This window comes from Gossypium hirsutum, chromosome A01 (genome assembly GCF_007990345.1).
Source record: "Gossypium hirsutum isolate 1008001.06 chromosome A01, Gossypium_hirsutum_v2.1, whole genome shotgun sequence".
Lineage (NCBI taxonomy): Eukaryota > Viridiplantae > Streptophyta > Magnoliopsida > Malvales > Malvaceae > Gossypium > Gossypium hirsutum.
Window position 1 is genome coordinate 117,886,303 of NC_053424.1, and position 13,675 is coordinate 117,899,977.

At 34.2% G+C, this 13,675-nt stretch overlaps 1 protein-coding gene and 1 long non-coding RNA gene across 4 annotated transcripts; one reads left to right on the plus strand and one right to left on the minus strand.

The window, feature by feature from the left end:
- Window positions 1–5,128: 5,128 nt before the first annotated feature.
- On the minus strand, window positions 5,129–6,511 carry LOC121230428 (uncharacterized). Its single transcript, XR_005928436.1, has 2 exons — window positions 5,954–6,511; window positions 5,129–5,410 (listed from the first exon to the last, which is right to left on the minus strand). It is a non-coding gene; the product is annotated as an uncharacterized lncRNA (long non-coding RNA).
- Window positions 6,512–7,103: 592 nt separating this feature from the next.
- Window positions 7,104–13,195, plus strand: LOC107886812 (TSL-kinase interacting protein 1). Of its 3 annotated transcripts, XM_016810892.2 has the most exons (15): window positions 7,109–7,511; window positions 8,801–8,991; window positions 9,112–9,194; window positions 9,271–9,318; window positions 9,420–9,529; window positions 9,852–9,936; window positions 10,038–10,092; window positions 10,186–10,338; window positions 10,672–10,803; window positions 10,904–11,061; window positions 11,164–11,402; window positions 11,486–11,861; window positions 12,013–12,432; window positions 12,524–12,652; window positions 12,748–13,195. In XM_016810892.2, exons 2-15 carry the CDS (start codon window positions 8,865–8,867, stop codon window positions 12,970–12,972), a joined length of 2,340 nt encoding a protein of 779 aa, XP_016666381.2. In that variant the 5' UTR covers window positions 7,109–7,511; window positions 8,801–8,864; the 3' UTR covers window positions 12,973–13,195. The 3 variants fall into 3 exon arrangements, with proteins under 3 accessions (XP_016666380.2, XP_016666381.2, XP_040971115.1); XM_016810891.2 differs by having other exon boundaries at window positions 7,104–7,511; window positions 10,038–10,338; XM_041115181.1 differs by lacking the exon at window positions 7,109–7,511 and adding an exon at window positions 8,020–8,036 and having other exon boundaries at window positions 10,038–10,338.
- Window positions 13,196–13,675: the final 480 nt, after the last annotated feature.

A 13,675-nucleotide genomic window follows, 5' to 3' on the forward strand; every position in this document is an offset into this window, starting at 1 on the left:
ATAAATAGGCTGAAGTTTAATTTACGAGCTTTGGGGCAAAAGTGTAAATATGCAAAGTTTAGGGGCAAAATTGTAATTTTTCCAAAATATGATTTTGGGTCAATTTTAATAATGTGAGTCCTAATTAGACTATATTTTAAATGATAGAGCAAGGAAAACTGAAATTTGGGCTAAAATGGAAAAATACCAAGTTGTGGACGAAATGGTAAAAGTAGCCATTTTCGCATACGAGGTAAGTTCATGTGTAAATAATGTAGCATAATTGTTATTTTTAAGTTATTGATGTTAATTATATGATATGCTGATTTTTTTATCGTGAAATATTATGCTTTGTGGTTAATGTTGAGTAATATGCAAATTATGTTTACTACTTGATAAATATGAATTGCTACCGAGTATCGGTTCCGATATTCCATGGAAGACGGCAATGTGAGATCGAGGAAAAAAACCCGTTTGAACCTTAGGAATAGATTAGGATACAAGTGACATGTCACTAGGATGGTTGAGCATCCGAACTCGTTGAGTTGAGTCCGAGTTCACTTATGGATGTGAATGTCCGAACTCGTTGAGTTGAGTCCGAGTTCGTGAAATGTAACTAGGCATCCGAACTCGTTGAGTTGAGTCCGAGTTCACTTATGGATGTGAACGCCCGAGCTCGTTGAGTTGAGTCTGAGTTCACTTAGGGGCGGGTTACATGATTTCTTGATTACATATGAGGCACATATGTGCAAATTATCCGTGTATCCGAGTTGTATTCCGATGTGTTCAACAGGTGAAATTTCTAGTGAAATGAAAGAACACTTAAGATGCAAGCGACGTTTTGGTAAGTGTTGTGAAATGGACACTTTGGACAGGTATGTTCTTAATCCTCGGGTTGATAATAGATACAACAACGATAAGGTAGTAAGATGATGAATGATGTTTAGAAATATGATATATGTTTTGGTGATACCATGCTAAAGTTGTTTGGTATATTTGTATTGTTATGTTACTTGTTATTTACATATGAACTTACTAAGCATTTATGCTTACTCCCTCCTCTTTATTTACTGTAGTTTTGAACAAGCTAGCTCGGGAATCGGGACGGGTTGAAGGTTCGATCACACTATCCAAAAGACTTTCATCTGGGTAAATGGCTTGTAAAACTTACGTGTGGCATGTATAGAAATATATTTATTTTGTGTAAATAATTTTATGATATGGCCATGATTGGTTGAGAAAATGTTTGATATTGATAGGTCATGGTGATGGTTAAATTTAGATCATGTTTGATATCATGGAAGTTTAATAGGTTATCTAGTTCATAACAACTCATGAAAAGATGAAATTTGCCTTAAAACAGAATATTGCTGCAGCAATGACATGAATTTGAAAAATCACTAAAAATAGTATAAATGGAATTAAATGATGAGAAAGTTATGAAATTGAATCTTAATGAGTCTATTTTCATATGGATAAAAAAAACAGGCATATAAATTATACTTTATGATATATTTGAAACCTTGTGAAACAGGGCCAGAGTGATTTCTGGATCCTCTGTTCTGACTTTAAAAATTCATAATAAATTGTAAAAAAATAATTAGAAGTCATTCTTTATATTTACAGATTCCTTATTGAGTCTAGTTTTAAGAGAAACAAACCTCGTAGTCATTGAAATTCTGTATAGAGAGATATCTGATTCGTAATACATAGATGTCAGAGCAGTCGAACCCTGAAACAGGGGAGACTTTAACTATAAAACTGTACTAATTGGCCCAACCAAAAATTCTAGAAAAATATTAGTAAATAGATATATGAGTCTAGATTTAGGGAAAATTTACGGATCTTGATTTCGAGTTTCGTAACTCGAGATATGATTTTTCTTGTAACTGTGACGCGAGTAGCTAGAAAGTTGTGAATGTAGAAACAAAAGATTTGAAGTTCTTAATTTGATAAATTATGTTCGGTAACTCCTCAAGCTCGACTCCGGCGACGGTTTCGGGCATGGGGCGTTACATCGAGATAAGAAGACCTTTAGCATATGTTTCGCTTTATTCAAGCTATTTTTAAGTAAAAATAACATTAATAAAGAGAGATCGTATTTTAAACTCTTTTCATATTTTCAACTTTCGACACTAAGACATTAATTAATCAACTAGGTATCAATTTTGGGCGTTGTGAGGGTACTAATTCTTCCTTGTGCATAACCGACTCCCGAACTCATTTCTCGAAGTTTATAGACAAAAAATTGTTGTTTTAGTAAATAAACCCGTTTATTAAAATTATCAAATTACGAGATGATCCGATCGTACCTCATAATAAAAATGATTGGTGGCGACTCCCATTTGTATTTTTATTTTTTTTTAAAAGTCGATTTCGACAAAATGATTTCGACATATATCATTGATACGGCTATTGAAAATGTAAAATAGAGGAGATTTAAGCCATCTATTGACAATATAAAATACAAGAGGTATGTAAATTGTTTATTATCGATATGAAATGTAAAATGTGCTAACTATTCATTGGCGATATAAAATGTAAAATGTATTATCGTTGGTGATGTAAAATATAAAATGTGTGATCGTTGGTGATGTAAAATGTAAAAAGGTGCAAACTATCCATTGAAATATGAGCGAGAGGACTATCTGTCATTATAAATAATTGTAGCTAATATAACTTTTGGTCTGAGCTTTTGACTAGTAAAAATTGAATAAGTGTTGAGTGTGTGTGCTTATTGTTATAAAATTTATTTGATATCCTAAATTTGGTTTTTATGGAGATTGTTAATGTCGGCCCGAATGCTGAATATATGCCTCACTTTAGCAAAGAGCCACAAAGAGTTCACGGAGGAGCCCAAATATTGAATATATGCTTCACCTCCGCGGAGAGCACGGAGGAGCCCGAATATTGAATATATGCTTCACCTCTGCAGAGAGACACAAAAGGTTCACAGAGGGGCCCAAATACTAAATATACATCTAACCTCCACGAAGAGCCACAAAGGGTTCATGGAGGGACCCAAATACTGATCATAGGTCAATCATACTAAGGTCGACTCTTACAGACCGAAATTACTGATCTGTCGTAATTTGTTGTAGCAGATTAAACTAGTTTTCATACTTAAGGAGCTCGAATACAAGCAATTTTACTATGTTTTAGTTACTTTTTCTATTTTAGTTTCAATTCGATAAAAAGTGTAACTTGAGTCGTTTTATGACCTTAGGGGCCGAAAAAGGCCTAAGAGAGGACTAACGTAGTTAGTGAGTGTGCAAGACACCATTCAAATGCATAAGGGCTCGAGATTGGTCGCAATGTTGCAACATGGGACTCCAATGTCACAACATAGTGGATAGAGTGCCAAAATTCCAAGACTGCCTTTGGTGTTACAACATAGCTAGTGGATGCCATGACACACCCCTAAACCTGAACCTGAAGCCAAGCAAACAGCCTTCGATGTCGCGACACAGGCATTAGATGTCGCGATATTAGCCCTGTATGTGATAGCATTACTAAGCTGAGGGCGTTTTGGTCCGCACAATGAAAAGTAACATAAAAACGTTAGCTGACCTAAAGCTAAGGATGACGACCAACCTTAACACTGTAAATAGACTCATAAGACACTTAAGAAAGGATGGCTTTTTAACTTAGAATTTTCTTTGTAATTTAGTTTTCAGTTCTTTTTAGGCTTAGGATTTATTTTCAATTGCTTTGTTCGTGCTCATCGAAAGATCTGATTTGTAGATCCAACACAAACTTTGTAGATTATTGCGTATCAATTATTAAATACAATTTAGGATTCTTCTTAAACCTTTACTCTTGATTCGTTCTTTATTTCTATATTATTTATCAAGTTTACTGTGTTTATAAAATCCATGAGAAAATCAACTGTTTGAAATGGGAAAAACTTAAACCCTAGGTCTGACAATCCTAGAAAGTCATCTAGGTGGGAATTAATCCAAAATTGGTATTGTCTATCAGTGAACCCCTTACCCCAATTTAGTCTGGACTGTGAGGTCGAGAGATAAATAGTTCTTGTCAACTCGTTAGTTTAGTGGAAAATCAAAAGATCCTACTAAGATAACGACTAGTTGATTGAGTAGAAACCCAAAATAGGAATTAGTTATGACTACTAAAGCGAGCTAATCACTCATGCCTTAAATTTAGTTGATTTACATCTTAGTTTTTCATGTTCACTTTATTTTGCATAGTTATTTCTTTTCTTATAAAACTCAAATTCTTTTATTTATGTGTAATCATAATTTAATTTATTTAAAGTGCTAATTAAATATATTTTCATTTAGGTTAATATTAATTTAGTACTTTCCTTTCTTGGGTACGATCCTCGGAGTAACTCCATTGTAAACTATATTACAACCTAACCTGTATACTTGCGAACACCACTTCAAATTTCATATTTTTATTTGCAATTTTCATACTCTAAAAGTTAGTACATTTGGAGGCGGTCAATTACATGGAGAGTAACAAATGTCCTACTCCCACATATGGGGGTAAGCTTACGAGGTTCTTGCTCCCACACATCGGAAAGGCTAACGAGAGGTCCTCCTCTCACACATAGATAGTACCAAATGTCTTGCTCTTGCACATAAGGAGGCTTATAGGAGGTATCATATGTCGATCGCACTACTACTGACTCTCACAAATCAAAATTATATGAAGAGTAACGAATGCACTGTCCTGCAAATGGGGAAGCTTACGGGGGTCCTACTCCTACACATAGGAGAGGCTTAAGAGAGGTCTTGCTCCTACACATGCGGAAAGGCTTACTGCAGGTGTCATATGTTGACTGCACTACTGCTAACTCTCACAGTTCGAAATTACGTGGAGAGTAATGAATGTCTTGCTCCCGCAAATGGAGGAAGGCTTACGGAGGTCTTGGTCCCAAACATGGGGAAGCTTACGGGAGGTCCTGCTCCCAAACATAGGGAAGGCTTACGAGAGGTATCATATGTTGATTGCTCTGCCGTTGACTCTCATAAACTGGAATGAAGTGGAGAGTAACGAATGTCTTGCTCCCGCATATGGGAAGACTTATGAGGGTCCTGCTTCCACACATGAGAGAGACTTACGGAAGGTTCTACTTCCACACATGGGAGGAGACTTACAATATAACATGTAGAATCATGGATATGATATAAATGTAGATGATGAATGTAACCATTTGTGAGAGTCTCTCACTATTATACATTATATGAATATACATATATTTAAGACGGTATAACCACCCATTGATATCTCTTGCGGGTTCTTTTCCTCAAATATAAAGATACATACATAGGCAAGTACAAATAATGAAACCCCCTGAATATAGAAAACAAAAATAAACGAGACAAAGTAAAACATTTTGTTTAATAGTATTTCCCTATCAAATTGACGTAGTCCAAGTGCTGATTGAGTACCGATTCCCAGCCTAACATTTCATCAAATCAAATATGTTCTTAATATTATTTTCATCGAAAGAGAGAGTAGGGAACTCAGTAGATCATTAACAGACTTTTGGCCAGCTACACACAATATATTTTGCTTATAATACACCTTAACTAACATGGCTCAACAGTTTGGAAAACACAATAAAATATTCAATTTCAAGTATATTAATCGTGAAAATCTGGATTTTATGCTGATAATGTGACACTAAAGAAATCCCCCAACTTCATTTAATCAGACACTTCACGTGCAATTCGATTCAGGATTACACTATATGCTTAACAGGTGATAACCATATACTGCGCTCAACTTGGATAGAAAAGCAGAGTTATTACATCAAGTCAATAGGGAGGACGTTTACGAATCTGATTCCAAAAACCTATCTCATAAATATAATTTGAAACAAATCTATATCACAATTACACCCTCTTGTTGTTGTTGAGTGCTTATAAAAATTATAGTCCATAATTGAAAGATTCTTGAAATTATTAAGCAAAAATGGAAAAAAAGAAAGAGAGAAATGAACCGGGAGAGTTTGAACGTGTCCGAACATGGCCTCTCCACATTAGAAATTGAAACGCTTTTAATGCAATAATCCAACAGCCAAGGAAACATTTTCCTGCCAAATATCAAAAGAACAATTAAACTCCAAGATTCCTTGCAGAGCAGTGGAGAATAATCTTTTCGTGGGTTCTTTTAACCCAATATTTTTAATGATAACAATCTTGCAGATTGATACTAAAGTTCAGTTAAACTTGGAGATAATTTTTTTTGGCAACAGAGGGCAAGGGCAAACTGGTTGAGATTAAGGGATAAGAATACGGCTTTCTTTCAAAACTTTGCGATAAATTGAGGGATAAGAATGAATAGAATAAGTGGGCTGCAAGGAGGGGATGGGCGGTTTGCGAGAAATTATTTTGAATCGATGGCGGACTGAACGGTGGCGAAGTTGCTTTTGAATCGATAGAGGAAAGCAGAAATGGTGAACACTCGAGAAGAGGTCTACTCCAAAGTTTCCTTCTGCTATTGTCTTAGATATTTTGTTGCTATTGGGCTCCCTGGTCTTGGGCCGCTTAGATGGGTAAGGCTTGTTATTTTTGTTCTCCATAATAAAATCCAGTCCAATTTTATCCCTAAAAAACAAATTACCAACCCATGGAAGAGATGAACAAATCCGTAATTTTCATCTTCTTTCCCTTTTGCTTTCATTTAATAAAAACAAAATATCTTTTTCTTTCATTTTCACATTTTAAAAAATAAGGTATAAATATACTTTCAATATATATATTTATCTCATATTTAATATTTAATTCTTTACTTTTAATTTTAAAAATTTAATCACTTTATTCCTTTAATATTAATAATTAAACTTCAATTAATAATATTATAAAATAAAATTAACTTGAATTATGTGGCATTTTAAAAATTAAAAAAATTATTCAAAAAATAAAAATAAAAACATTTGACATTTTTATTTATTGATTTAAGTTTTCACGCATATCATATTTCACATTTCTTTATTTTAAAATTTCATACATTCCAATCTAACTAAATTCATTTGACATCAAAAGTGGATTAAATTTTAAATTTTCAAATAAGATAGGGACTGCAAACAAATTAGACCGAAAATAAATAATCCAATTTTCTTCATGTTTCCTACGTTTGCGATATACGGTGAATAAGATTTTCAATAAAAAAATTCCACTCCTTTATCAACAAATTATATATTATCTAAATTAACAATTTTTATTTTATTTTATTTTTTAGCTTTTGCATTATTCAATATATATTGTTTAAAGTTACCAAGTTAAAATTTGCTTTTTTATTTTATAAATCCAATCTCAAATTTATTAAATTACTTTACTCTTTTTATCATTCAAATTACCCAAGCCCTTTTTTTTTCAATTTTCTTCAAAGTAAAAATTAAAAAAATTAAAGAAAAATTCATTATAATTTTTATTTTTTTCATATCTTCCTAACAGTAGACGTCCGTCGGAAGATTCTTCTTCCGGTCTCAATAGCTTTGATTCTTTGTTCAAATCAAAGCTCCTTCGATTCCTTCAATTTTATTTATTTATTTTCAGGTATTTTTTTCAATCTAACTTCAATTTCTTCTTAATTTTCTGTTTTTTTTTTAATTTTGGTATGTTATTAAGCTTTTGCCGATCAAGTTTTACTGTAGTTCGAAACCCTAGCTTTTGTTTGGTTATCGAGAAAAATTAGATTATTGTATGATCTTATGTGTTTTTTTCTTTTCTGTTCAATTTATTTTGATACGGAAATAGAATTCAATTTGGTCAAATAGTCGTACAGTTGACTTTACCTTTTTTTTTGGTTGTTGTTTGAGATCTCATTAACTTGAAACAAGTTGAGCTCGAGATTTGATGCTTTTAGCTTTCTGGCATTTCCTAGCAACTAGGAAGGGTTATATATTTTTTTTTGTTAATTTATTCTTTTTTTCTTTTGTTTGAAATCTGTATATTAGTAAAGTTGTATTGCTTGCTTTTTTTCGTTGAATTTGAATGTCGGCGGACGGCTTCGGATATAGAGTTTGTTGGTTTTAGGGTTTGTTTCTATAAGGAAATTCAAATGTTATCAGGATATGTAATGTACGGTTAAGAAGATTGCTTTGTTTGATATATCATTCTCAATTTTTTTTCCTTCGATATGAAGATTGATTGTTTGATGATTTCAAATGCATTGTTCAGTTTTGTTGTTGTTGAATGCAGATTTATTGTTTTGCATTTGTTTGTTTATTGAAGTGAAATTGAAAAAAGAAGAAGAAATAGATAAACTGTTCAAGGTTAATAATCATTCGTTTTATAGATTAAACCAATTGACTATGATAGTTACATTGCGGAATACTAAGGGTGCTTAGCATTCACTTAATAACATGCTTGGGTTCTTTTTCTAACCATAGATACAAGGTTTTTATTATTATCTAAATTCCTAAGAGCAAACATATTTAGGTTCTAAAATATGATTACTAGATTGTGCCTTTGCTCTTGTAGCATATGAAGTTGTTTTTACCATTCTCCAATATGAAATCATTGTTCAATGTCTCAACTGCTGTAAAGATTTGCAGAATAATAGGAGATGGTAGTAAACTGATCTTGTGAAAACTGTGAGCTATATTGTAGTTGATAAGCTCTATGCAGTTTGGCCTCAAAATACATGATTGTTTTTTTCAATAAAATCTCTTGTATTTGTTGAAAGTCAAAGAGGAGAAAATATTATTTTCACTATTTTCTTAAGGGATGTGCACATGTGCTTTCAGTTGTTTATGATGAGTATATATTGGCTTGTGCTGCTTTGGTTGTTGCATTTCCCGATTTTCTATTTGATATTAAACTTATTTTGCTTTTGTAAATAGGTTTACTTGATTGTATACGAATTTGAGGGGGATGAGGCATTAGTTTTCATGTGATGCCATCAACATGCGGACAGAGTCACAGGTCTCCATAGCCTCTGAGGCACAAAATAATCAAGAAAATATTCCTATTCAGGTTGGAGATCCCAATGTAGTACCATCCACCTCGAATAATTCTGTGCTGGAGCAACCTGGTATGTCAATGCCTTTATAATAATTTTCATCGTTTCAGTCCATACCATTTCCGTCTATGGAAAATACTGATCATGCATTTAATTGTTGTATGAATGTGTGAATTGAATGCCTAATGCTAGCTAAAAAGCCAACTCGGCAATGGGCTGCTTGGACACGTCAAGAGGAAGAGAGTTTCTTCACTGCATTACGACAAGTTGGGAAGGCAAGCCAATCTTATACGTCCTTTGGCTTTTAACATTTTCCTATATTATATTTCCTGACACTAGCATTACTTGCAGAATTTTGAGAAGATCACATGTCGTGTTCAAAGTAAAAACAAGGATCAGGTTGCTACTAGATTTTATTCTGATTGTTTCATAATCAATATAAGTCAGACTACAGTCTCTTGTCAGTGTTTTATTTGTCTTCTTCTTTTTGAAATTTGTAGGTCAGACATTATTACTATCGTCTTGTCAGGCGGATGAATAAACTTCTGGGTCCTGGATTATGTTTGGATGCCAAAAACTCTAAAGATACTAATGCAGCAATGCTTCGCTGGTAATGCTTGGAACTATCTTTTTCTTGTAACATATTTAAATAAATTCAAATATATAATTTGGAGGATGCATTGTTACAGCATTGCTAACTGCAGTTTTAAGTCTATCACTAGGCACCATTATATCTATTTATAGCAAATGTATTGAGCTGAGGTGCCCCATCAGAGGGCATATGGCAAAAACATTTCCTTTATATTCCCATTTTTAAGCATGACGGTTAGAATCTTAAATTTTTTATGCTATCATGCTGCAACAATGGTACATTAACAAATACTCGACCTATATTTTTGGTTTCATTGAAAAATAGATGTCTTCTTTTACAGGTGGTCTCTATTAGAAAAGTATAGCTGCAAAGCCTCGAAACTTCATTTGAAACCTCGAAGATTTAAAATTTTTATTGAAGCTTTGGTTAGTCAGAATCTTTTATGCTGCTTGTTTGCTATTTTTTCCCCGATCTAGATGACATTTTGTGCTTGTCCTGGACTGACTGATCTGTTGTTCCAATGAAGGAGCATCAACTCTTGAAAGACCGGAAGAAGAATGTACGAAAACGACCATCTCATGGTGAGAATATTTCACCTACATCTCCCAACACTACCACAAATCAGAGTAGGGCTTCTGGACATGATGCTCATACTGTCAAGCTGGTTCTTGTAGAGAGTCAAAACATTCAAAAGTTAGGACCTGGAAAAGGTTCATTTAAGCGTAATAGCAATGTAGGTGTTAATCGTAGCAATAACAAAGGGGAGTCAAATACCATGAAAGTTGCTTCAAATACCATGAAACCTGCAAGGCAGAGATGGAAATCAGGTACTCTACCCCCTCAAATAAACAGTTAAATACAATAAACTGTATCTTCAGATTCTTGTGGCACAATAGGTTTTCCAATTTCTATTTACTTTTATGTTTTGCAGCCCTAATGCTATAGATGTTGGTTATTTAACTTTCTCGTTTCCACTTTCATATTTCTAAACATTGTTGTTGATGCCATGGCTAACTTCATTTTACAGTTTCTTATGGTTCTTGCTTTGTATTATTAGCACCTGAGGTTTTAAAGCTTAGTACGGGAATTCCCATAATTCAATTTTCTTGTTTTCCATTCAAAATTATGGTAAAGTTGTATGGCTATACAATGTTTGGCAGTTGCCTCATCAGCTGCATATAAAAAATGGGAAAAGGCTGCAATTGCTGGTGTTTCTTTGGTTGCCGATGCTGCTGAGCATTTGGAGAGAACTACTAGTGACAAAGAAGTTGAACATGAACAAGATACACCAGGTGAGATTGAACAAATCGATTTGTCGATTATTTCCTTGAAAGGAATTGAAATTACCATGAACACAAGAAAATTTCTCAAACTCCTTTTTTTCCACTCTAGATCCAGAGCATAAGATCCTTGAACCAGTTGACAATAATCAACTTCCTTTGCCTGCTTTCTCTCAAAATCCTTTTGCTGAGAGCAATGTACATGCTACTGTTAAACTTAAGCTCCAGCTCTTTCCAATTGATGACAATACTAGAAGAGCCTTGGAAATGGTGAGTGCCAAAGGGAAATATTATTCTGATTGTTATAATGTATCACCAAGTACTACCGGTTTTGAAGTATTAAGGAAATAATTAGTCTTGATCTCTTGTTAGGATAAACACAATCCATACTTGGAACTCACTCTTAGTATTCGAAAGAAGATATCATCAGTACTGGAGCATCTGAATCGAAAATGGGGCAACTCAAGTGTAGCATCAGGAGTGCTTATGCTTTTCCCTTATGGTGTTCAAAGAGAAAACCTTAGGGCTTATCAGAGATGGACTCAAGCAGCCATTGTCAGTGCAGCAGACGTATATGCAATGATTGGAAGGCCCCAAGTATTTCGCCTAAGGTTTTTTCCTAAATGATTTTGTCCTCGTAGCTATCTTCTGTTTTATAGATTTGTATGATTGCTGATATAAGCTCTCTTTGAAGGTATGGTTGGGTTTCTGATGCTGAAGTTGAATCTTTGACACGGCAAGCACCTGTTTCTTCATCCTACCTTTCCAATGTGCATAATATGAATGCTGAAAGTAGGAAGAGCTGTGTTATGGAAGAAGCACAAGTCTCTACCTCATCTAACAATGATATGTCTAAGAAACTTGATGATCCTTGCAAGAATCAGCCAATATTACAGAAAGAAAATAATGCCCTGGAACCTCCTCGAACTGGTTTTCCCACCTTGACGGAAAAAAACCTTTCCACTGGTCTTAAAGACAATTTTGGGGATTCCCCTATTCCTGCAAGAAATGCATCATCAGATAGAAGTGAGACTTGCAATCTTGCTATTATGAGATGGTTGGCAGATGCAGTAAGTTCCCATCACTTTGTTGAAGTTTTCGAATCTGTTTGAGAGTTTCAGCTGGCAATTATGATTTAAAATCAAAATCTGTTAATCATCCATCATCTTCATTTTGATCACCCCCATATTCCTGACATCTTACTTTCTTTTTTTTGCATAGGATGATCAGAGATTGAGAAATAGCACTGCTGCATTATCTGCTGGTGAATGGGCCGACAGTCTTACAAACATAAGTGTCGGAGAACTTCTTGCAGAAGTGCCTCATGACTTGGATGGTAACTGTGTTGATTGCGCTGTTACAGAGAACTCGCAATGTCTTCAGCAGATTCCATTCAGCTGTGATTCATTTGACGCAGCCATTGCTGCTCATATTTCTATGCATCAAAACAAGATGGACATTCCATCAATACCATCCCATGCATCTTCTATCTGGGATGCAGAAGATACATGTGATGCCTTCTTATTTCGAAAGAATCCTATTCCTTGTACCAATGTTCCTAGATTCTCCGGTATTACTTCACAAGCAGCCTGCAAACAGATTGCAAGACAAAACTTAGCAGAATTGAGCACCCATTCTAAGGTATGTCTTACTTCCGGTTCAGGCAATTTGATTGTCTGATTGTTTGAATAATTATCTGAAATTAAGGTATAATATCATTCTGCTCTCACAGGAATCACCTGATCCAGTGGAGCCAATGGAAAATTCTGCTTGTGAAGACCTCACAGATGAGTGTCCATCTGATCCACACATCATGGATACTACAGAAAACGATTTCAACGGGCTGACTGACATTTATTGGGTATGTTAGCTTTTCTATTACCAGCAAACCAAGTGTGTGCTAAGTCATAAATTCTTTATACAGCTGACCATCTTTCTTGTTCCTTCGCATCACAGCCTGAGTCTCTTGGACCACTGGATCTCGATATACCGACTTGTAAGTACCATACTGAAGAATTAATTTTCAGTGATAGCCTTGGAGGTTTGAGCCGTTTAATAGCCAGTAGTCTGGATGCTTTTCAAAATTGTTCATTTTTCGGAACGGACAAGAAAGAACCAACGTCAACAGTAGGAGCTCAGGATACTTTCTCCTCAGCTTTTAAAATTAGCAGTGACAACTGAAACCGTAATCAAGTTCAGTTTCCGGTGAAAAACACTAATTGCGAGTGAGAGGTATGTTCTTGGAAACTTTCAATGGTGTGACTAACAAGTTTGTTTGACCTTAAGCCAGGAGAATTCTGGCTTTATTAATGAACAAGCCTCTTCAACTATGTACAAAGCACTTTACTTCCCATACTTGTACATCTTTCTTCTTTCAGAAATTGAACTTTGACCCATTTTATTAGTGGAAATGGTATCATATTGTTTCGGTGTACCGATTTTAATTTATCAATATTTTTAAAAATATTTATTTTATTTACATAAAAAATTATATTCAACAATAAATTTCAAAAATAAAGATCTAAAATAAACGAGGAAAAGTATCTGATGCTAGAAAAAGGAGAGTTGGAGTTTTTTCTATTTTTTTGGTCGTACTTATGGTAACTACCATTAAGAGTAGTGACTAATCCCTTGTTGCCGGTGTTTTTCGAAGCAAATAACTAGTCATAAAATGTGTTTTATTTTCATTAGTAGAGATTGAATTCTAACCACATAATTAAAGGACGAAGTGAGTAATTATCACATTACACCTCATTTAAAGGAGAATTGGTGTTGAATGTATCAATTCACTGCTAAAACAATGTCAACTAATTAGTACGATTAAAATTAATGTAGAATTGATTATCTCAATTGGAGCTGGTAAAATATTCGAACTCAAATAAGT

Excerpts from the sequence above, each read along its gene's own strand:
- LOC107886812 (XM_016810891.2), top strand. The coding sequence starts at position 8,865 with ATGCGGACAGAGTCACAGGTCTCCATAGCCTCTGAGGCACAAAATAAT. Across the intron at positions 9,530-9,851 it reads AATGCAGCAATGCTTCGCTG|GTGGTCTCTATTAGAAAAGT; the intron begins GTAATGCTTGGA and ends CTTCTTTTACAG. Across the intron at positions 10,339-10,671 it reads AAGGCAGAGATGGAAATCAG|TTGCCTCATCAGCTGCATAT; the intron begins GTACTCTACCCC and ends AATGTTTGGCAG.